Genomic DNA, 25,908 nt, shown 5'->3' with positions numbered 1-25,908 from the left:
ACTAGTAAACAATATTGACCATTTACAAACATTTCTATAAACACAAATACAAAAGTATTTATTTATGTTTCTTGTATGTAAAGCATATCTAACTCTTAGGCCTTTTCCTTTACAAATACTTGATAAATATACAAATGCAATATTTTCTCTTCCTTTTTGGCCCCAACACCATGACCTTATTCTTCTGTTTATAACTATATATGTATGTACATAAGTAGCGTTAGTGTGTATGTGTTTGTTAGATTTTGTCACATCATTCGAAATATTTTGAAATTATGAAAATTTATGTGCGGAAAGGATTGGAAAATAAATTTTCTTCTTCGAAATGTAAGTAATATATTGGTTAGAAAATTGTTTTGTTGTTTTCTGCATAGACACTTGAAACAGGATGTCCTGCTAAATTTATTTAACAAAATGCATCCCTTTCCATATATTTGCTTTAGTTTGGTAGTAGAGTGTTTTTGTTTAAGGCAAGAAAATCAGATTTATATAAGTATTGTGTTATTTTTTTCTCTTATTTCGTATGACATTTTCCAAATGTGTAATTCTAATTAAAATTTACCATAATTCGTGCTATAATGGAATAATTTATTTAATAAAGTTTTTAAACAAATTACAGGTAATAAACAGGAAGACAATAAAATTTAATTGTTTAGAGAATTTCTATTAGAGCAAAAAAAATTTATGAAATTTAAAGTTCGAAGGAACATTAGTAATGGGATGATTAATTAGTAAAGAAACTCTACTAACCAATAGATAACTTTAAATTAATGTAATACAAATATATCATACAGTTGAAGTTTGAGTTACAATTTGATAACTGACGATACTGTCCAAGCTCGAAGGACCATAGAAGTCCTTATTTAATGAAATGTTGCTTTTAATGGTCCAATATCAGACGGAAAAGTAATTTCTTGTATTCAAATTGATTATATAATTTTAGCCATTAATTTTAACTTTTAATCACAATCTTCTTACACCATATGTGTGGTTCTTTGACTTATTACTTAAAAACTATATTAAAACATTAACTTATCATTAATCTAAAACAATAAATTATGTCATAATTAAAATAACGTCATATTATTAACGTTCATTACCTTTACAAATATTAACTATCTTTTTTTGTTGATAAATTTTATTAACAATAAATAAGAATTTATCAAAAATTATTCAAAATCATCTAAAAAAAAGTTTACCCCCTAAAAATGACAACTCTCTAAGACCCACACACCCTGTACATTAGAAATATTTTGTGAGCAGCTCTCAAACACACCAAATAATCCGCTTAATAATTCTAACTTAAAACATTAATTTCAAAGTAAATTTTATTATACGTTTTTTGTTGGTGGAACGTCTGTCTGTCCGTTTGTCATATCGGTTGCTTTAGTTACTCTCTACTATTGTCTGTGTGTGTATGAAAATGTTAGTTAAATGAAGTCCATTTTAACTGATGACGCCTAAAATTTAATTACCAGTGTCATAATAATATAATTGAGCATTATGACACGCATCAAAACTAGTGTTACGGACACAGTTACTTGATGTTGTTGGTGGGCCGTGTATATCGAGTTGTATTGTATGTCTATGTTATAATAAAGTGTTGTTGTTGGCATAGACCACAAAATAGTGACAATGACTAAATACCCATCAAACATAAAAACTCAAAGGGTGGTGAACAGTTACAAATAGAGTTAAACTAGTGAACTCAAGTACAGTTAACCCTTGATAAACAGGTAAGTAATAAATAACACTTTTTTTACAGAGACTTTGTTAACACGAAATTTATGGTTAACTCTTTACTTGAGATTAGAAACTAAACACTTGTCGAAATTGCTACCTACTCTCCGATAGAGAGTTCATGTTCGTCTCCCTATTCAAGATTAATCTTACTCATCGAACTCAAGATATATTCTCTTATAGAGATTATGCACAATTACATACTAAAGATCATAGTCTACTCTCGGGTCAGATCACAAACTACTCCTTAGTCTAGTGAAGATCATAATCAACACTATATTTATGGTCTCCTCTAGTTGTAATCATATTCAACGCTCTAGACGAGATTATAAACGATATTCTAGTCAGGATCATAAACTACTCTCTAGTCGAGTTTATGATCTACTCTCTAGTGAAGATTATAGTTAGTTTGAAAAATACACCTAGGCCTCTATCGGGCCTGTTGTGCGCTCCTTAACCAGTGTTTCAGGTGGGAATCGAACCCACCACCTCCGGTCTACCAGACTATAACACTAACCACTATCCTACTGGAGGCCACAGTGAAAAGTTTTGTTGTTTAAGATATAGATCATAATATGTTATCAATATCACTTAAGATCATCGTCTACTCTCGAGTCTAGGAAGTCTGCTAATAGAGATCATGTATTTTTTTCTGCTTCTAGGCCATGATCAAGAATTACATTCTCTCTAATTGAGAACATAGCCTCTCATTAGAGAGGATCATTCTAGTCAAGATCTAGAGCAAGTTAAGGACATGGTCTAGCCTTTAGTCTAGATATAAAAGTAACCTCTAAACGAGATCTTAGTCTAGCCTTTCTATCAAAACTCTTAAACTTACAAGATGATAATGGTAATGAACAACTCTCCAATCTAGTGATGGATCACGATCAGTAGTCTAAATTATTAAATTACTTTTCACTTATAATTTCTAGTCAAGATCATGTAATACTCTCTAGTGGAGAACTAGACCATGATTAAGAAAAATTTTCTCTCCAATTGATCACATAGTCTTCTCATTAGACAAGATCATTTCAGATGATTCGAATCAAGATCATACTCTACTCTTTCTACTAGTGTTCTTGAGCTTACTGTCTCTAGTCAAGATAATGAATAATTCTCTATAGGTCATGATCATGGATGAGGCAAAGATGCTTTCTCGTCATGATCGCAAACTACTTTTTTGTAGTGATCATGTGTTATTCTATATTTCAGGTCACTTTTCTGATCTAGAATTTAAAGTCTACAGTAATTTTTCTTCATTCACATTTGAACAGGGATAACTGTATGCTTCTCAACTTTATTTGACTGTTGCTATCCACTGCTTATAATATATTTATATAGGATCATGTGTCAGAAATGCATATAAATACAAATTAGTTAAAAATTAATTGTCATCATACACGCATTGTGTTGTTGTCCAAAAAGAACAAAAAAACGCAAAATAAAAGTGAAAATAAAAACAATTTTCCATTAAATACCGGTACGCAGCACAAAACAATTATTAACGAAATGTTGACAATGCCAGTAATCATTTAGACCCCAAAAAAGAGAAAGGGGACATAAAAACGAGAAGGACATTATTTTGGTATGCGTTTTTAATCGGATAAAATTCATAATTATTGTTATTACTGTCATTTGTTTGTTTTCATCCTGACCATACTGTTTGGCTTTTAAGTTATTTGTTTAAAAGTGGCTTCTTGTCAAAGAAAGCAACAGCAACAACAACATTCTATTGCGTGTTAATTTCCATTATGTTGAGTTATCTTTAGTTAATGTTTAGATCCTTATGAAATTGTAATGAAAACTATGATTTTTTCTTGTTTTTCATTTTTCTTATGTTTAAATTAAATAATTAAAATTCCGCTCCTTAATTTGCATCATTAATAATAATGCTGAGCTGACTACTGTATTTTAACTTTATGATGTTTTTAAGGTGATGTTTTGGTGTTGATAAGTTGGGCAATAGAAATATTTTTTCTTTTCTTTTTTTTTAGAGGGGAACAGCCTAAAAGTATAGTAGTTAAAAAAGCAATAAAGATAAGATGATAATAAGTTTAATGAAGAATGTAATGCAAATGAACAAAAATATTGCTAATTACTTGACAAATTCGGGAGCAGTCTTGTTATAACTAAGTATGAATGTATTCAACTGCAGGATTCATATCCTTAGTAAAATTTCAATTATAAGAGCATTTTTCAAGGAGCCAACAAAAACTGTGAGCCATTCTTATTAAATCCTTAATGTTATTTTATTAATTTGAACCTCCCTAATGTGTTTAAAGTAAATATGTAAAAAAATCATGCAATATGTGTAAATAATGTTTGCATACTTTTAGGTGTGCAAAAATTGAATTTCTTTGAATATGAATGTTGAAAATAAAAGCAAAAAATCGTTAAATCTTGCAACAAACCACAAAAATACACCACATTTGCTACCAAGAACATTTACACTAACAAATACTAAGAGTTCGAAAGCATAGTAAGTTTAAGCGACACCAGGAAGCTGCCATAAACTGGCAACAAGAAGGAGTGTAGAAAAAAAGAGCAGGAAAATTCTTTATTTAAATGCAACGTAACGTAAGATGTGCAATACATATCAACCTGTTTATGAATGACAGAAAGTAAATCACATACAGTCAGCTAAAAAAGTATGGAAACATCCATGTGAAATGTAAAAAAAAATAATAAAAAAAACACATACATGGGATGCAAAGGAGGTTTTTGCTGGCAATAAGATGACAGGGAAGAAAAACCTCCTTTTTAATGGAACAGCAAAAAAAAAAAAAAAAAACACAAAACTACCAGGTGATGAGAGTGCTGGTTATGATGGTGACAAATACTTGCGCATTATTAAATGTGCAACAAAACGGATGATGGATTTTTTTCTAACAGCAGCACGAGTTAAAAAAAGCTTTATATGTAAAAATATTTCTTTTTTTAAGGTTTCATATATTTTTCCATATTCGTTTATTTTTGTTGTTGTAGCAAAAGAAAATCATTGCGCATCGTTTGATTTGTAAAATTACAAATAACATACCTTCTGCATAGAGCAGCAACAGCAGTAGCAGCTAAAACTGCAACTGAATGTATTGCACTTCTTGTGGCTGCCAGGCATAAAATGTGCAGCTAAACTTTATAAGAATGTTTTATTTTTTTGTCGTGTTGCTGCCATTAGAAGGACAAGAGCTTGAACGGGTTAAATCGAAAAACGTTGCTAAATCTGTTATTCAAACACCAGCTTATTAATTATTTCCATAATTATGCATTTTCAAGTATTGCCTTTACAAAATCTTTTTCTATTACTATTTAGGCGATGTGACGACGGTGGTTAGGTGGTTTGGGTTCTGTTTAGTTTTTAACACATGCTAAATCTAAAAGTGTTTGAAAATTTTTATATTTTATTTATAAAATAAATTAGCAAATACTCAGGCTAATAAATAACTGACATACATGGCATGTATGTGTTTTTGTTTTTCTAGTGTGTTGATGTCAAGTGTTGAGCCAACTTTACAGTTGAGAAAGCTTTGGAGTTGTTGTGGAATAAATGGAAAAATGCTTTATTTTTTCCAACCGGGAATCAAAAGTAAAAGAAGAAATGTCTCGGTATGCAAAGATTTTATTATTTCTAATTCAAGTAACAATTTCAATTGAAATATTAATTAACAGTTCAATGACACTTTAAGATTTCATAGGTAATAGTATAAGGCTTAACTGTTAACTATAACTACAGTTTCAACTTAAGTCTTAACTATAGTCTACAATCTCAACTTTTGTCTCTACTACAGTCTCAACTATACCATGCATTATAGTCTTTACAAAAGCCTAGACTATAGTATCGAATATAGTTTAGACTTTAGTTCACAATCTCTATTACAGACTCAACTGTGGTCTAGACTTTATTATAAGCTGTAGACTGTATTATCGCCCCAATTACAGGCTCAACATTAGTCTTTGCTATAGACCACAGGTGAGATTATGGTTTCAACTATAGGCAATAGCAAAAATATCCTAACTATAGACTAGAATATAGTCTCAACTAAAGCCTAGTCAACAATAGCCTCTATAATAACCCTCAGTATAGGCTATAGTTTAGACTATAGTCTCAATCTAAACATTAGGCTACAAGCTTGAGTATTGTGGCAACCACATGCTATGCTATATTTGAAAAGACTTGCAAGTCGGTAGCATGAACTATAGGCTTAACAATAGCCTCTATTGTAACCCTCAGTATCAGCTAAAGGTTAGACTATAGTGTCTGTTGTAGACAAGACTTTATTCTCAACTGTAAGCTGTACTATAGCCTTAACTTTAAGACTATTATAAACGTCAATGTTAGCTATTGGTAAGACTATAGCTCCAATAGTAACCAGGCTAATGTTTCCTTATTTGTAGGTCATGCTATAGACTTAATATACTCTTTGTCTAAGCTAAAGACTTGTCTATATTCTCAACTATAACCTATAATATAGTCTCACCTATATCCTTTACTAGAGCCTCTACTTTAGCTCATAAAATACAGCTGTAGACGAGACTATATTCTCAACTGTAGCCTCTATGAACTGTAATCATAGTATCAGCTATAGGTTAGACTTTAGTCTCAACTGAAGTCCAAACAGAGGTCCCACTATGGGCTATATTGTAGTTTCAACAATAGGCTAGATTATATACTTAACTATAGTCTTTAGTCTCAGCTAAAATCTCTACTATAATCCATAGTTTTGTATTGTTTGAGGGCTATACTATGGACTCAACTGTTTTCTAAAATACTCCCTCAAATAGCTAGACTATAGTCCCAACTATTGTCTATAGTCTAAGGCAAGACTTAAGCCTTACTTCTTGCCAATTTATTTTCTACATAAAATATGTTTTCGGATTTCAAATAATTCTTTTTTTAATACTATTTATTAAGTTGAAGAATGTAATATCTATAATTTAACCTCAAACTTAAAACTCAGCATCTTCCTCATTCATATAATCAACATCGCTGGCCACTAAATACAAAAATTAAGAATTAAATTAACTCTTCAATTTTAAATTGAAAAAAATAATAAAACTCACATTCATACTCCTTGATTTTCTGTTGAAAATCCTCAAACATTTTTTGTAATTTATCCATTTCATCATAATCGGTCCAATCAGCTACAGGCATAGCAAACTGCAAATTAAAAGAAGTTTATAAATTTTTTAAATTTATTTCATATTTGACCAAAACTTACTATTAAATTGATTAGTAGTAATGAGGCAAAAATACCAAGTAATATTTTCACTAACATTGCTTTCCCAATAAAAGTTGGATTTAAATATTTTTTCGAATAATTTTGCCAGCTTTTATATTCAATGATAACAATCATATAATGTGTATAATTATATGGCTCATTAAAGTCATTTTTAAAATATGTATGGATATTAGTAAGTAATTAAGTTTAAAAAAAATATTTACGCAATTTTGGAAAAATTTCTGTTATGTTTCAAAATGATAATGGGTTCAAGCAAAATCAGTAAAAGAAACATAATTTATTGAACCTTATACAAACCATGATTAGCCTTAATAAATGAGTTATATTTGCAAATCGGTTCTACCACCTAAAACGTGTGTAAAATATAATTAAAATCGTGATTCTCTCAAGGTAAAAAATTGCTTTTTAATAAAAGTGTTAAGTGCTACAAACTTCTATTACAGTTTAAGTCAAACCTTTTTAAGAAAATGTTAAATTTAAAAAAGTTTTTCATAATCACTATTGTTTGCCATCAACTATTGTTAAGTTCCGCCTTTGAGTCCTGGTACAATGAAATAGAAAAACCTCATATAGTGGTAAGTATTTAAAGAAAGAAATTATGCTAATGAAATTTATTCCCCAACTCAAAACTCTTATTAGACTTTGGGCTCTGTTACCCCCCTAAGCGGACCCTCACCCGATTTAGCTTTCGCAGATTTTGGTTTTCGCGTTAAGCGTGCTATTAAAGGTTTAAATTATGAGATTCCTTTGGGTATGTTATTGCTGTTCTATAATCTTTGTTAACAATTATGAATTATATCTTCACTTGATGAAGTTTAATTTTTTAGATTGCAAACGAGTTAAAACGAAAACGGATAAAAGGGTGACCAAGGTTTAAGCTGAGAAAATATGGAAAATAATTTTATATATATTTTTAATAAATATGTTATAAAATGAAGTATTTTTGGCTTTAATTATGGTGAAAAGATTGTTAAAGCTTTAGTTACTGAAGCAGCAGGGTCTTTAGATGAGCTGACCTTTTCACATCCCTAAGGTATGCAATAGCTTTATGTATTTATGATCACACTTCTTGCAGTAGCTCTCAAACTGTACAAAAGATCGTCACAATAGTTATCTCTTAAGAATAGTAAGTAACTTTGTGATGAATAAGTTATAAAGTCTACTCAGTCTGTCTGTTTAGTTTATATAGTCTATAGTCTAGTCTATAGTCTAGTCTATAGTCTAGTCTATAGTCTAGTCTATAGTCTAGTCTATAGTCTAGTCTATAGTCTAGTCTATAGTCTAGTCTATAGTCTAGTCTATAGTCTAGTCTATAGTCTAGTCTATAGTCTAGTCTATAGTCTAGTCTAGTATTTAGTATTGTATTTAAACTAGTCTGTTCTCCAGTTATAGTATAGCCTATATTCTAATTTTAACTAGCGTATGAATAAGTTTACACTGGAATCCTATATATAGTTTTGTCTACTGTATAACGTAAAGTCTAATCTAAACTAGAAGGAGTTTCTCTTACACTTTGTTGTATTGTTAATTAAATTTTCTCTCTTTAACTACACGCGTTTTAAATTTAGCGCAACTAAAAAAAGAAAACTAAAACAATAAAAGTGATTTAGAAAAAAAAGAATTATTTAATAAATTTAATCAAGTTAATTTGCCAAACATTAAGTAAGTGTACAGCACACACACACAAACACTCACTCAAACTAAACGCACTTAGAAAAGATCATTCACAAATATCTTTTAAAAAGTCTTACAAAGAAGAAACAATGATCACAATTTTCTTCTTTGATCAAAACCCTAGACACAAAGAATATGTAAGAAAAAATATATAAATATTTTTAGAAATTTCAAAATTTTTACACAATTTTATATTGCGCAAAAACAAAGAAATGACACCCTCTTATAATAATGTTTAATATCTGTATGATGACAGTGGCCCACATTATCGAAATGTCTTATTACAAAATTTAAGGGGATAAAGAGAGTTGGCGTATTACTAAATGCTTGATCATATTGCAAAATTATATTTAATTTACGCGTTTAGTGATTTGTTCAGCTCTTTAAGCTGTGATACATTTACAATTTAGAAGATGCAAATGTTTGATATCCGACTGAGAAACATATGGCAGCTAAAACATGAATTAGTGACAGACTACAATGTTTAAAACGTACTGAGATTTAAACAGTAATATAATTGTATTTGTGGGTATTATATACCCTACAGTATGTGTAGATATTTAGGTTAAGCATTGGCTACTTCTTAAATGTCTAGGTTTTCCAAAAATATGTTTTATAAGAATCCAAAATTGATGGTGATGTTTTGTGTTGTTTCTGGTGTTGTTTTGTGAAAGTGTCTGGAAAAGTTGTTTGCGATTTTCTGTCGCGTATGTAAATCAAACCCAAAACGTCTAGTCTATTACACTAGATCACTAACCGCTAACATACTAAAGGCCACTTTTATCACAATCTAAGGGATTAAAATGCTAAAATTTACTCTCACAATGTCACGGTGATGTCATTAAAGGCAACTGCTTACCACAATTGCTTACAAGTAATTAGGGAAATAAGTGAATATAAATTGCTTGTAAAAACATATACAGCTTCTATATCTTCGCATAGAAGTTGGCTAATTACATAATAAGCGTTTATATAACACATTTTTAATAAGTCGTTACTAAACTACTTCTATGTAATCAGGACGATAAGTCACGACAAGTATGCTAGTCATTGACAAGTATGCTAGTAGCAAATCACTAGCAAGTTTTTGCAGGATCTTTTCCAACTTTTATAATTCACTTTACAGTCGATCTTGTCCATAGTTTAAGTGAATTTTCTCACTTATTATTAGATTTCTTTCTTTGCTATTGTTGTATTCATATATTATTGTATAAACTTACTGCGAGTATAAGGAAATTTGATTGTATTTGACAAAAAGAATTATACAAATAATACTCGTAACTAATAATAATAAAATGTTACTAAATAAGAAGAATTGTAACCAGTTACTCAAACTTAGTAGCGGTTGGAAATTTAAACGAGTAGAACAAACGATCGGAAACAGCAACAAAAGCTGAGCTTAAAAAAAAAGAAATAAAAAATTAAATCATTTTCATAAAATTTGCTTTAAAAATGAAGTGTTAAGCAGAATAAATTAGAAAAAAGGATAATTTAAAAAAATAAAAAGAGACTTGCGAGTCTCAAAGTCCTGGAAAAAGGACGAATATTAAGATCAACTAATAAAAGCAAAGTAATTTAAATAATTTTGTTATATAAAGTTTTTGAACTTAAAATAAATAATTAAGTGATAAACTGGATTAAAATTAAAAAAAAATTATATAAAAAATCGGATCCGATTAAAATATTCTTAAAGGTCGCGAAAATTAAACGAAGTTAAAAAAAATCATATACAAAATATATAAAGTTATCACAACTGTTTCAAAAAGATACAAATAATTAAAGTTATCACAACTGTTCCAAAAGGACTTGCAGGATAATGTTTCTAAAGATTTTTGTGAAAAATTAAAACTCTATCTAAAACCATGTTGTTCTGAAATGATTCTTCAAGAATTTTGACTTAAAAAAGAAAATCTAATGACATTTTTTATCTAAAAAAAATTTTATACATATTTGGATTACAAAATGCTAAAGACATAAAAAGTTGAACAATTATAAATAAATGGTCTTTCAAACGATAGGACTTTTCTAAAAAAGAGGAATTGTTGAATTTTTGCTTTGTTTTTTGAACATTTTCTAATAAAATTGTCCTTAAAAGTTTTGAATTAAACTACATACATATATGCAAAAATGGTCCTTCCAACCCTATACTATTGAATGTCATTAGTTTTTCTTTTTTTAAAGGAAAACCTGAAATCACTTAAAATTCTTGTAAACTTAGCTTCTTTCACCAAAGAACTCCTTACAAATCTCCAAATATCTCAAAGAATATTAAACAAAAAAAGATCTCAAGCAAAAAAAAAACTCACAAAATGTCTTTCAAACTTAATGTCGATGAAGTGCGTACAAATTTACAACGTTTCGGCTGGCCCGACTATTTAGTGTTTATACTAATGCTGGCCAGTTGTGCCCTAATCGGCATATATTTCGCCTTAAAAATGCGTAAAAAATCACAGCAAAATACAGAATTAAGTAATAAAGATGCTGAAGATGATTATCTAGTGGGTGGACGTAAAATGACAATATTTCCCATAACCATGTCATTGATATCAAGGTAAAAATGATAAAGCTTAAATAAAACTTTCAACAAACAGCTTTTGTAACAAGAAAAAACAAAACTAGGAAAGGAATTATTACAATTACACAACTTTTGTTATAAATTAAAATATTACAAACAAGTGTATAATACTTAAGAGATAATGATGTTTGAAATTTTATCACTGTTTAGAAATTATTTAGTTATTATTTGCTGCTTAAATTTCAAAGGTCATTTTCTTTTTTTGTGTAGAATTTCTTTAGGCATCTCTTTCGAAAGCTGTTGAAAGTGAAATAAATCTTAATTTACACTTTTTTTGTGACATTTGAATAGTCTTTTTTATATTAGTTTGTGTATAGAAAAGCTAATTTTAATTTTACTAAATATTTCAATTATCATTATCTACCTACAAGCATAAGTGGGCACAAGCCATTATAGAGTGAGATTTTTTTGAAAGGGTACACTACAGTAAAGAATTAAAGCTGTAGTGACTTGACTGTAGAGTTAGATTAGTCTGGACTATAGATTACAGTTATATCATGACCATAGAGAAAACTATAGTATAGACTGTACAGAGTAGACTGTAGTCTGGCCTATAGAATATGTGCTAAGTATTAGACTACAGTTTAAAGAATACACTATAACACACCTGTCATGTAAAGTAGACTATTATCTGGTCTATAGGGTAAACATTGTCTGGGTTAATAAGTAGAATATAGAATACATAGAATATAGAAAAGTCTATAATCTGAACTATAGAGCAGACTATTGTCTGTACTAAAGAGTAGACTATTGTCTATATATATAGGGTAGACAATGTTCTGACTATAGACAATGTAGACAATGTTCTGACTATAGACTATAGTATGGACTATAGAGTAGACTATACATATTGTGGAATATAGAATAGACTATAGTTTATACCATAAAGTAGACTATGTTGTGGACTACAGAAAATAGTCTGGAGTATAGACTAGACTATAGTCTAGACACTAGACTAGTATATAGTCTGGACAATAGACAAGACTATAGTCGGGACAAGACTCCAGTCACACTATAGATTAGACTATAGTCAGGACTATAGATTGGACTATATTCAGGACTATAGGTTAGACTATAGTCAGGACTATAGATTAGACTATAGTCAGGCCTACATTCTAGAATATTGGCAGGACTACGGATTAGACTACCGTTAGCACTATAGATTAGACTATAATCAGGGATATAGATTAGACTATAGTCAGGACTATAGTCTGGGCTATATATGGACTACATATTAAACTATAGACTAGACTATGGTATTTTAAATAGTAATATGTCTAGACTACAATTAGTATTTTAGGCTAGACTATAGTCTGAATTATAGACTTCAATGTTGTCCTGAAGTTCGGTCCATACTCTAAACTATAATCTGTTCTTTAGGCTACACTACAGTCTAAACTTTATACTGCTGTAGTTTAGACTAGACTTTGATCTGTACTAAATACTGAATTGTCGAGAACTATAGACTTTTCTGTAGCCTGAAATATTGCCTATATGGTAGTGTTATCTATCGCAAATGTCAGCAGATTTTATACTTTGTTTTCGATGTTTTACTAAATAAGATTAGTTTCCGCTTTTTCAAGATTCTCATAACAAAGATTTCTTCTAAGAAAAAAAACAAGCTTTTTATTATGATATTTGCCCCCAGACTAGTCATACTTACGAAATTATTATATAGTCATTGTATTCTTATACATAGACATTATTTAATATAATTAATAAATTTGTTTGATACGTAAACCAATTGACAAAAGATAGAAGGTAGCTTAGACATACATATCTGAGAATTGCAGCACATTATGTGTATAAATATAAACAAAATTATATAAAAATAGAAATTATAATAAAAAGCAATTATGGAACAAAAAATCGCTGCTAATACACAGTTTCCCAAAACTTAGATTCACGTGAAGAAAAGCTTTATCTAGCTAAGCTTTAGTAAAAGTTTAATTAATTTAATTATAAAAATTATTTAGAATAAGCAAATAATTTTAATGTGAAAATTTTTCTATGTTCTGTAAAAGTTTAATTAAAATGACTTCGAAATTCTAGACAATTTTGTATTTTCCCACCCCAACTAAATTGTCAACAACTGGTAATTAATTAATTTTATTTATTATATAGATTTATGAATACTTTTACTTACTTAGATATAAAATTTTATGGGACTTTTTTTTGTACAATAAACAGAACGTAAGTTGCACAATTAAATACAGATTTATTTAATGAGATTTTGACATAAAAACACGTATATTTAGAATTTCTAATAAAAATATTAGTTCAAAGAATTACAATTTACATTTAAACACGTTTTAAGAAAATGAGGGAAAATAATGAATATATGAAATTTATTTTAAAATGAAAAGGTCAGTTTTTACAACAGTAGCAGAATATTCCGAATAATGGGATCTAAAGAGTTAAGAGTTAAGGTTTGCTCACAAAAGCTGATTGTGAGAAAGTTTTCTAAAAGAGCTTTCGTTTGTTGATAATAAGATTTAACTATTTTTAGCTTTATTTCCGGTATTACTTTGCTGGGCACCCCTACCGAGGTGTATTTGTATGGCACCCAATATTTGTATATCATTGGATCTATGATCACTATGGGCTTTCTTATGCATTATTTGTATTTGCCTGTGTATCATGAACTGAAATTAATATCCACCTATCAGGTGAGTAAAATAAATAAAGCTTTTCATAAAACTGCACTTGGAAAGCTTTTTGGGAAAAGCTATTTAAATGTTTTCTTTCTAAATTCTCTTTATTTAGTATTTAGAGTCACGTTTCGATAGAAAAGTTAGATTATTTGGTTCTATACTATTCATATGCGGCACGGTAAGTATAATCTTTAAAATCATGTAAAATCCTTTAAGTTATGACTTCAAAAATCTCAGATGCTGTGGCTTCCCATTGTGATATATGTGCCAGCTTTGGCTTTTAATCAAGCCACGGGAGCCAATATACATTTCGTCACTCCAATGGTGTGTTTGGTTTGTATATTTTATACCTGTGTGGTGAGTTTTGAAATACGCGAAATAAAAATAAATTTGATTAATGGCTGATTTCGTACAGGGCGGTTTAAAAGCTGTGGTTTGGACTGATGTCATACAAACCTTAATTATGTGTGGTGCCATGGTTTTGATCATGATCAAGGGTACCATAGATATAGGCGGTCCAGGCGTAGTATTTCAAAAGGCTTTGGAAAGTGGCAGAATAGAACCACCTAAGTAGGTTTTAAGGGAATATTGTTTTCACTACAAGAGCTTAATTTTTTTTACTTCCTTAGCTTTACCTTTGATATCACCGAACGTTATACGGTTTATTCGTTGGTTATTGGTGGTGTGCCTCATTGGCTTAAATCGAATGCTATTAATCAGAATATGATTCAACGTTATTTGTCTTTGCCAACTTTGAAAAAAGCTCAAAGTGCCATCTGGTATTTTATATTGGGTGTTTTAATCTTCTTGGTGATTTGTGGTTATAGTGGTCTACTGATCTATGCCACCTACTCGGATTGTGATCCTTTGGAAACTAAGGTAAACATAAAAATAAAAAAGACCACTTATTAATCATTCATTAACACAGCTTAAAAACTGCCAGAGCTTTTAAGGTTTTCTTCATTCATTGCATGAACTTTTTTAATATATTACTGAACTAGGTTACATTATAACTCTTTATTTTGTTTCTTAATGCTTCACTCATTCATTGCAAATGTAAACTCTCTGCTTAAAAGCTTCCAGAACTTTTTAAGTTTTCTTCATTCCCTCATTACTTGCACTATTTGTTTTTATTCTATTCGTGAACTTAGTTTCATTCTCTCTCTCTTAGCTGGCCAAACGCAATGATCAATTGTTGCCTCTCCTGGTCATGGAAACTTTGGGAGATTTACCTGGTCTACCAGGTCTCTTCGTGGCTGGGGTATTCTCAGCCGCCTTATCCTCCCTCTCCACCGGTCTTAACTCTATGTCTGCTGTCATTTTAGAAGATTTTTTCAAAATGTTTTCACGCAAACCTTTAACCAAAAGACAAACCTCCTATATCATGCGTATAGTGGTGGTAGTATTTGGTTTTCTTTGTGTGGGACTAGTATTTGTGGTGGAGCAATTGGGCACAGTATTGCAGCTAAGTATAACACTATCATCGGTGGCCAATGGTCCTCTTTTGGGTATATTTACTTTAGGGGTAATGTTACCTTGGGTGGGAGAAATTGTAAGTAATATATTTTTTTCATTTTTAAGACATTTTAATAAAATTTGGTACAATAAAAAGGGCGCCTTAGTGGGCGGCTGTACAGGTCTTATATTCATGGCCTGGATGTGTATTAAAGCTCAATTGGATAAAATTAGTGGCGCTGTAGTTTATGTGCGTAAACCTTTTACCACTTTGGGTTGTAATTATACTTTCCCCGATATGGCTGCCTTAAATTTGGTGGCGGAAAATGTTACTGAAACTCTTGAAGAGGCCAGGTGAGTGTTTTAATGTTGAATTTCCAAAATCTCTTAATTCCTATCTTTCTTCTTCACAGTGATGTGCCCTTTAAAATCTATAACATTTCCTATCTCTACTATACCATGGTGGGTGCTGTTATCACTATTGCCGTGGCTACAATAGTAAGCTTTTGTTTAGGTTTCAATAGTGTAAATCGTGTGGATCCTAAACTTTTGTCACCCTTTGTAAGACGTTGGCTAGAGCGCCGTAAATTGCAAAAATCAGTGGTTTCCACTTCTACACACCCCAAACTGACAAATGGCAATTTCAAAACGATACAGGAAACAAAAACGTAATTTTTTTATTTTTTATTATTTAAGAAATATTTTAGTTAATTTAGTTTTAATTGTTTTTGTAATATGTATTCGAGTTCCTTTTATTGCAAAAAAATATATTTATTATAAGAAGAAGAGAAACTTTGAAATAAACTATGTTAGTTTAAAGTTAATTAGTTTAAGATTTTATAAATATTTAAGCAAAAAAAAAAAAAAGAAAAAAAATAAGAAAATATTTGTATGTATACTAGAAAGCTTAAAAATATAAGCTTTCAAAGCTTTTATAAGTAAATAAACTTATTTTAAGGTATTAATAATTCGACATTCAAAAATTTACTATTACAAAAGCTTTAACAATTAAAATACTAAGAAAGCTTTAACAATTTGAAATCTTTATAAAGTTGTACACTGAAAAAGCTTTAAAAGTTAATAATTTGCAATTGAATAGTTTATAAAGCTTTTTGCAATTAAAAAGCTTATAAAGCTTTATGCAATTAAAAACCTTATAAATTTGTTTGCTATTCAAAAGCTATTAAAGAGATTTGCAATTAAAAAGCTTTTAAAGCTGTTTATAATTAAAAAGCTTATAATGGTTTTTACAATCAAAAAGCATTTTAGAGACAATTAGCTTAAATGGAATATTTTTACAATTAAAGGCTCAAATTTTTACAAAATAATCGTATAAAGCTTTTATAATGCTTAAATGATTTTATTTGCTTTTACCTTGTTTTAAATAGAAAGCTTTTGCGATTTCATGATTTGGCTAATTTGATGAATTCCTTCTCATTTCTTCTGTCCATAAGAAATAAATATAACCCCTCTATGAAATATTCTTTTTATAGCACAGAAAATAAAAACGAAGACAACAAGTGTTAGAAACAAATAAAATAAGACACACACACACAACTCAAATAAAGTCCTTAAAGTAAACAAAACAACAACTACTACTATAAAGAAGTGGCAATATCCTTGTATATTTTTCAGCTCCTTGTTATTATATTTTCTTTATGAACCCTAAAAAGTAGAAGCAACAACAATATGCAACCATGTGCTGATGATAAAGATGATGGGGAAAAGCAACATTTGGTGGTCATTTCTAAGATGTATTGCCACTTGTAAGTAGTTGTGTGGCACTCAACAAGAAACATAAAAAATAAAAAGGAGAAAAAAACCTAAGAAATATTTTTATAAGGGTGTTTTTTTAAGGCTCAAGCGTTGGGCCAAACCTCAACAATGTTCCACCTCTTAGTGATGTTTCTGGGTAAGTAAACCGAGGGTGAGTTAATGTTGGCCAAAATTTAAACATATTGTGGTCTATTTTTAAACTTAACTCTTTCTTGGCATTTGAAAAAAAAACAACTAGGGTATGAGCCTTTGGTTGAAAAATTTGTAAAAAAAATCTTAGAAAAATTTTAGAAAAAAAACACAAGGTTTAAAAGAAAAGTTTTTCATTTGTAGTTGAGGAAAAGAATTACAAATGTTTTTTAATGTTAAAAAAAAAGAAACAAACTTGCGTTTGAAAACTGCAAAACTTTTTACTTCGAAATGCAATAAATGCTTAAAAGGATTTATCATCTTAGAACATTTTTTTACATGTTTTTTTTTCATGTAAAAAATGGCAAATATTGTTAAAAAAAAGGACTGATTTAATAAAAAAAATAAAAGTTTTTTTTAGAATTTTTTTATTTTTAATTTAGGGCTAAAAATTTCTGCAGTGATGGAAATTGTTCACCACAGAAGTAATAAATAAGTGATGGAAAAGATTCCTATTCTCCATATTTACTTTAGACTCAATATGCATATTAGCGGCTAAAGTCCAATCTTTAGTTGAGACTATATTCAAGTATATAGTGGACACTAAAGACAGTTTAGTTCAGTCTATGTCTGAGAATATAGTCGAATTTGTTGTTGAATCTATAGTCGAGACTATAATGCAATCTATACTAGAGAATATATCCCAATTTGCAGTCCACTATACAGCAGTTTGAGAATGACAGAACAATCTTATTTAAAAAAAAGTCCAATCTATAGTCGAGTCCAATTTATAGTCGATTCTTTACTATGGATTCTTTACTATAATTCAATCCATAGTTAAGACTCTAGTCCAATCTATAGTAAATTGGCAGCAGATACTATAGTTCAAACATTAGTGTAGAACTATAGTTCAGTGTACAGTCAAGACTATATTTCAGTCTACAGACGAGTGTGTACTCAGGACATAGTCGAGAAAACTATATGGACTGTAGTCTAATCTATAGTAAAGACTACAGCCCATGTCTGGTCAAAACTATAGTCTAATTTGCAGTCGAGACAATTTTATAGGAGAGACTATAGTCCAAACTTTACAGTCTATAGTATATAGCCAAATATATAGTTGAGGAAAGTCCATAGCTAAGACTATGGACTAAATATTAAGTTTAGTCTATGGTCGAGATTATTGACAGAAATAGTCGACTCTAGTCTATAGCCGACAAATGTTATGCTAGAATATACTATAGTCTATAATCAATATTAAACACCATTCATATAATTCAGTCTGTAGTATATTTTCAAAACTAGTTTGGACTATAGTCTATAGTTGAGACTAAAGTCTATGGTTGAAACTATAATCAGACTATGGTCCATAGATAACTATAGTCTATAGATAAAAAATAGGCTATAGTTGAAATATTTGGGTATTTAAAACAATAGTCTATAGTTAAACTATAATTAGGACTATATATAGAAAATCTATAGTCTATAGTTAAGACTATAGTCTATAGTAGAAGCTATAGTCAAAAGTTGAGACTATAGTCTATAATAGATACTAGTCTATAGTTCAGGCTATAGACTACAGTTGTACTATACTTAGAGCCTTTATTCTTCAGTTTATACTATAGCCTATAAGAGATCTTAGTCTATACTTAAGGCTACAGTTAAGACTATATTTTCTATAGTTAGACTATAGTATGTAAATAATTAAGGCTATAGTCTGTAGTTGAGTTTATATTCTTATAGTCTTCAGAGAAGATTATAGTCCAACATATAGTCGATATATAGTTGAGTCTATAATTAAGACAATAGTCTTCATCAGGCTTGAAAGGTAGTGATAGTATTTTGAATTACAGTTACATTTGAAGTAATTGTAATTGCAGCTTAACCAGTAACAATTACTTTTAATTGTAATTGAAGTTTTAGTTCAGGCTGTAGAGTATATAGTCTACTAGTGTACGTTGTAAGGGAGACTATAGTCCATTCTGTGGTATTTATTATTTTTTTTTACTACAATATCGGTTATTGTAACCGATTATTCGTTGACATTTTTTTTTTTGATTTGTATACAAATTTTCTTACCGTAAAGTGTATCTCTCACACTTTTCAACCTTGTTTTTAATTTATTTAATTTTATTGCTTTAATTGTAGTTGTTAGTTGTTGTTATAGTAGTAGTTTTATTAGTAGTACTTGAGTTGGTCTTTTCCTTACAACAAGAAACTAAAAATTTTTCTTAAAGAAGAAAAGTTTCAGGTGTCTTTAGTGGTGTTCTAATTACTAAACAAACTTAATTTTGTTGTTGCTGCTGTTGCTGTGACTCAAATAATACTCTCAACTCAAGAAAGAAAAGCTCTAACTAACTTGAGCTTATGGGAAATATTTTTGTTATAAATATATAAAACAACAACAAAAAGAATAATAATAATGATAGCATATTTTAAGGAGGCTGAGGTTTATTTTATTTGCAAATAGTTGGTGATTAAAATGCTTTTACAATGTTAAGAAATTTCCAAAGAATATGTGTATAAATTTGTGGGTTTTTTTTTTGGCCCAAAAACATAGGCAAAAAAGAAAGAGTTCAAGACTACATGCAAGTCTTTTGTAAACCAGGCATTAGTTTAAGAAGAAAAAAACAAAATATGAGGTTTATTTTAAAAGAAATTTATAACTTTGGCTAAACATCAACAAACTACATTAAAAGTATAAAAGCAGCTATCATATAACTAAGTTTTGGGAGAAAGAAGAAAAAAAACGTACAAACCTCTCAAAATGACCATCTATAAATTTTATCAAATATTCTGGTAAATTTAACAAAGTTTTATTTAGTTAAGTTTTACGCAAAAATGCCAAAGTTCTTGCTTGGCAAATATTCCTTAACATGTTCCGGTTTTATTATCTTAGCATTAGATAGTTAGTGACTTTTGTTAAGTTCAGCAGTTGAACTTGTTTTTTTTTTTCTTACACATTTTACGATATTTTTATGGGTCTGCTGAGGTAATTTGTTCTAAATGAGTCCAACCACTCACTCATCACTCACTCTCATACTCGCGCTTAAACTTAGTTGGTACCTTCAATAACAGTTTACTTAAGTAAATAATTTTCATCTATTTTCATCCTGAATATGTTGCACTAAAATATCTATAAAATAGTATTGTAACAGGGGCCAGTTCAGGCAGCTTCTTTTACTTTTTTATGGGCTTATTAGGTCGAGAAAGCTTTTTTATATGACTTTTAAATGGTATGGCATAGAGTAACGTGAATAGAATGTAAGAAACGTGTAAATTACTTGAACTAATGCAATTCTCTTGAAATATTTATATTTTTTAAATTGTTATTACGAGAAGAAGGGCCCAGTAAAGTTACTAACGCATTAAATGTCATTTTGTTATTTAAGAAAAAAATGTTTATAAATATTTTATAAAATAATTATAAATAAATTGTGGCTTTTTATGATAAAAACATTATTGCGCAAGTTGAGGGTAACCATTACAATGAGAAAATTGCATGATGAAGGCATGAAGGCATGATTAATTACTTGTTCATCTTAAATATAACAGCTTTAGTCCTTACAGATGCTTTCTGTAAGAACTACACTTTACACTATCTATAAGAATGAAGATTATGAAAAGCAATACACTGTTCTGTAGTCTAATATCTAGCCTAAAATCTGTCGGGTATAGTGTGGACTGATAAAAAGCTTTTTTATTTTCTCAAAATAAAAACTTTATTCTTTACACGAATAACCCCTTCCTGTAACTGTTTAAAATCTAAAACAATAGTTTTGACATTGTCAACTTTGTTACATATTATAAACATGTCTAACTACTATTTTGGCCTCCTCCTGCTCCTGCCTTAAAACCTGACATCAAAGACAATACTCATGTCAAAAAAACCCAAAAAAAATCCCAAAAACATAACACATGTAGTATAATTTTTGTATATTTTATTATTTTTCCTGATTATTTTAAAATCTCATTAAAAGGTAAATGTAATTTTGAAATGTCTAACAAAATATGTTAAACACAAAAAAAGAAAAAAATAAAACAAACAAAATAACAGCTAAAATACCCAAAAGGCATTTTTTGGCCGTAGCTTTCATCACATTAACGAAAATTTTTCTAAACTAAATCCACTGCCACTAGTTTTTAAACATGTAATGAAAAAAAATAACTATTTAAAACAATGACAATGACAACGACAACATAATAAAGAACTAGGGAAAAAAATCCAAAAATTATAGTAAAAGGACTTACACTATATGCCCGCAGTAACAAGGGTTTTGGTGTCCCATATGTTAAGCTAGAAGATGTCATAAATGAAATCCATGTTTCTATTAAAATTATTTAATTTTTTCTTTATTTTTGCATAAATATTAATTAGTATATGAATATAATAATAACATTTATGTCACAACAATCAGATAACACAACCAAAGTAATCTTTTGTTTGGTAATAGGAGGCCATATATGATGAAATTAGACTTAAAAGTATTAAAAGTTCTAACATAAATAAATTTGGGTAAACTTATCTCAAGACTAGGTTGTGAACTAGCATGCAGACTAGACTATAGAATTTAGATAATTATCTAAACCTTGTCTATTATAATAGACAAGGCTATGGACTAAATTTTAGAATATACTATAGACTAGACTATAGACTAGACTATAGACTAGACTATAGACTAGACTATAGACTAGACTATAGACTAGACTATAGACTAGACTATAGACTAGACTATAGACTAGACTATAGACTAGACTATAGACTAGACTACAGACTAGACTATAGACTAGACTATAGTCTAGACTATAGACTAGACTATAGTCTAGACTATAGACTAGACTATAGAATAGACTATAGACTAGACTATAGAATAGACTATAGACTAGACTATAGAATAGACTATAGACTAGACTATAGACTAGTCTGTAGACTAGACTATAGACTAGACTATAGACTAGACTATAGACTAGACTATAGACTAGACTATAGACTAGACTATAAACTACACTATAAACTAGACTATGGACTAGACTATAGACTAGACTGTAGACTAGACTAAAGATTTGACCATAGAATAGACTATAGACTAGACTATAGAATAGACTATAAACTAGACTATAGACTAGACCATATCCGAGTTTATAGAATATTCCATAGAATAGACTATATAATATTTTTAAAGAATATACTATAGACTAGATTACAGACTGGACTATAAACTTGACTATACACTATATCACTATAGACTTAACTGTAGTCTAAACTACAGTCTTAAAATTGCCATTAAGTTGAGTTTAATTAAAACGTTTTTTATATTTTTAAAAATGTTTATAAATTTTTTATCAATTCCTTTAATTTAATTCAAAATTTTGTTTATTATTTCAAAAAAAAAAATCAAGATCTTTTTCTGTGCAATTTCTTATCATAAGAGTTCTTATTTTCGCTGCTACAAACGAAGTCAAGTTGTTCAAATAAAGGTTCGTTTAACCGAAATTATATATAAGTGGTTTTGAAAACACTTGGACCTTATCAGTCACAGAAATATTAAGCTTAGTTTTGGGTTTAATTATGGGTTAAAATTGAAATTTTTGCTAAACCTTCAAGCTTAATTTTAGAAGTTTCTCTACATATCTTACTTTTCTTATGAAAGGTACTTATGGTAGAGTTTTAACTGCAGTTTAAACTTGTAAGTCGTGTAGTTTAATTTATACTTCGATTTTATTAAACACTTTTTGAAAAACTTTTTATTACTAGACATAAATAGTTTGATTTATATTAACATTAATTTCCAACATTTTAACACTAAATAACAACTATTAACACAAACACAATATGCCAATCTCCTACTTAATATCGGTTAGTTCATATTCCGGTAACTTTTCCCACAATTCTTTCAGTTCATTGTTGGTTATGACAGGATTTTTATGAGACAACATATCATTTTTTATCTGAGGAGCTAGCAAACGATCCTCTAAACTTGAATCCTCTGCCGACAGAGTAGGTTCCTCCACTTCAGCAGAAAATTCGGAAGCTTGCTAAAAGATATTGAATTCCATATAAGATTGTATAAGATTTGTTGTTTTTTTTTTTTTTTTTTCATAACTACTTACGCTTGTTTGGAATATCATAAAGATTAAACATAGTAAATAAATGTGAAATATTTGAAGATGCATTTTTTGCTTATTTTTTTTTTGTATAAATTTTTGATAACAAAAAATTTTTTGTTTTAATTTCTGGCTAACATGTTACATGTTCTACGTTAGGTGGTTTAAATACTTCTAAATAAGTAGAAAAATAAATTTTTGTACTCACAGTTGTTTTGTGTTTGTTTTATTTTTTATTTTTTTGCAAAATTTATTAGTCATATTTTTTGCTCGTTTTTTCTTCATACTTAATGTAGTATTTAATTTATTTTAGTATTATTGTATTTTGTTTGTTGTTAAATTACTCACTCACTCAAAAAAAAAAAAAAATAATATATTGTTACTTATTACATTTTGCTGTATTAGGGCTGTGCATAGTTTGAGTGATATTTTTTTTAATAAATGTTAAGTTGTATTCTAAATAATTTAAAACAAACTAAAAAGAAAGATTAAAAAGGCTTTAACATTGTCATTTAGCTCTAATCGTTATTTACCCTCAGGGGGATCATAAGCCTTTTTGTGTTTAAACTGTTACAGCTACCAAACTAACAGATATTTTAAAAAATATTCTTTATATTTATTAACTTTTAGCTGTGATTTTTATTATAAATTATTATTTCGCATCGTATTTTGGCTCAAATATTTATTTTCCCCCAAGAGGTACTTGTGCAACTTTGACTTAAAAGTCAAAAATCAAACAAATTGAATATAATAAACGTTTAGCTATGACCTTTAAAATTAAGTGTTGTATATATAGTTATCCCCCTGGCTTTGTTACCCCTTTTGACTTTATTATTCGAATGCTTTAAAATTATACTTTTTAAACTTCAAAAGCAACTAGCACCACATTCTACGTCATTTAATCATTGTCATTTTATTGTAGTTTTACGCTAATCATTATTTGATACCAAGGGGGACAAAAGACACTTTTAAGATAAAGTTGAATTAATGTTTTAGAAAAATTGCACCACAATAATAAACTTTCATTGATTATAACTAATTTAAAGAATTTTTCAGCCAATTTAATGCTTGAATATAAGTATTTAAACCCCAATGGCTTTTATACCCCTCTTTAGCTTTAAAACCTTACCATAAGCAAAATTTTAAAATTTTTTTAAACACAAACTATGACTAGCCTTACTTACTCTGTTGATTTTTTTGTCTGTCATTATATTTATGAACTCTTGTGCTTATAGCGTGCTTGAACCCCAACAGCAACTACAATAACAAATCAAACAAAACGTGAGAGGTTTTCAATTAATTTTAACACTCCGCTTCTCTAACACATTTTATTTACATAAAAAAAATATTATTATTTTATTATTAATTAATAAATATTCTTAACAATTTATTTATGTTAATACCTTAATCGTCTTCATTATTAATTTTTTGGGATCTTAACAACAGCAACAAAAAAATTCAAATTATTCATTGCGCTTCTAATTTACATGAAATTCAATTACAAAACGTCTAAAGTGTATAAATGATTAAAGAGTCGTTGGCGCGTCTTTAAATTTGATTTGCAATTTCAGTTTGATTGTTTTTAATAATAATATTTTTTTGTATTCTTGTTTTTGCGGCTCTTTACCTTCAATAAAAGTTTTTACAATAAACAAAAAATTAAAACTAAATAAATTTGCAATTCAAGCACGTTTTTTTATGAATTTTAAATTTTTTTAAAATAATATTTGATTTGTTGTAGTGTTTAGTGCTGTAAGGCGAAAAACAATGTTGCCAGAGTGCTGTTGATATCAGTTAATAAAAACTCAAGCTGAGCTGAGTATAACTAAATTATTTGAAATTTTTTAATTCCCTGTAATTGGGACACTTTATACCAGCTAAATCACTAGTGACTGGTCTTTGTAGGGTGTTGTATTTTTTATTCATATCCATATTTCTTTCAGTGTATAACTGTTAGGCTAGCTTAAATAATTGTTAATTTTATTCAACAAACGGAACTATTTAAATATTGTTTATTTTTTTCCTGATTTATTACGTTTAAGCATTTTTCTAAATAATTTCTGTTCAATTGAAAATATTGTGCTCATTACGCATCCAAATCATTTACACCATGACTTATTTGGCGTTGACAGGTGCTAATACAAAACCGTTTGTTTTTTTCAGCAAATTCCGAAACGAAAGTGAAAAATAACTATGGGGTTGCAGGAGAAAAGTAATGAAGAAATGTTGAAAGAAAAATTTAAATGGTTTAGTCCATAGTCTGGTTTATACAGTCTGGTCTATAGTCTAGTCAATAGTCTAGTCTATTGTCTAATCTATGGCCTAGTTTATGGTCTAGTCCATTTTATAGTCTAGTCTATAGGTTACTCTATAGTCGAGTCTATAGTCTAGTGTAAAGTCTAGTCTATAGTCTAGTCCAGTCTATAGTATAGTCTATAGTCAAGTCTATAGTCTTGTCTATAGTCATAGTCTATAGTCTAGTCTATAGTCTAGTCTATAGTCTAGTCTATAGTCTAGTCTATAGTCTAGTCTATAGTCTAGTCTATAGTCTAGTCTATAGTCT

General features: G+C 29.1%; 2 protein-coding genes across 3 annotated transcripts in view; both read left to right on the top strand.

Moving 5' to 3' along the window:
- The window catches only part of LOC111682821 (nuclear pore complex protein Nup88), a 226,818-nt gene that overhangs the window by 83,835 nt on the left and 117,075 nt on the right, over positions 1–25,908 (top strand). The window lies entirely within an intron of this gene.
- LOC111675755 (sodium-coupled monocarboxylate transporter 1) lies at positions 10,003–16,308 on the top strand. Of its 2 annotated transcripts, none has more exons than XM_023436582.2 (10): positions 10,003–10,221; positions 10,870–11,202; positions 13,736–13,895; positions 13,993–14,058; positions 14,118–14,237; positions 14,296–14,450; positions 14,510–14,759; positions 15,052–15,432; positions 15,493–15,689; positions 15,749–16,308. In XM_023436582.2, the coding sequence occupies exons 2-10, from the start codon at positions 10,961–10,963 to the stop codon at positions 16,005–16,007; spliced, it is 1,830 nt and encodes a 609-aa protein (XP_023292350.2). In that variant the 5' UTR covers positions 10,003–10,221; positions 10,870–10,960; the 3' UTR covers positions 16,008–16,308. The 2 variants fall into 2 exon arrangements, with proteins under 2 accessions (XP_023292350.2, XP_046801747.1); XM_046945791.1 differs by having other exon boundaries at positions 10,833–11,202.

This window comes from Lucilia cuprina, chromosome 3 (assembly GCF_022045245.1).
Source record: "Lucilia cuprina isolate Lc7/37 chromosome 3, ASM2204524v1, whole genome shotgun sequence".
Classification (NCBI taxonomy): domain Eukaryota; kingdom Metazoa; phylum Arthropoda; class Insecta; order Diptera; family Calliphoridae; genus Lucilia; species Lucilia cuprina.
This window is presented reverse-complemented; position numbering and strand designations above follow the sequence as displayed.

Excerpts from the sequence above, each read along its gene's own strand:
- LOC111675755 (XM_023436582.2), top strand. The coding sequence starts at position 10,961 with ATGTCTTTCAAACTTAATGTCGATGAAGTGCGTACAAATTTACAACGT. Across the intron at positions 14,238-14,295 it reads GTATATTTTATACCTGTGTG|GGCGGTTTAAAAGCTGTGGT; the intron begins GTGAGTTTTGAA and ends GATTTCGTACAG. Across the intron at positions 14,451-14,509 it reads GGCAGAATAGAACCACCTAA|CTTTACCTTTGATATCACCG; the intron begins GTAGGTTTTAAG and ends TTACTTCCTTAG.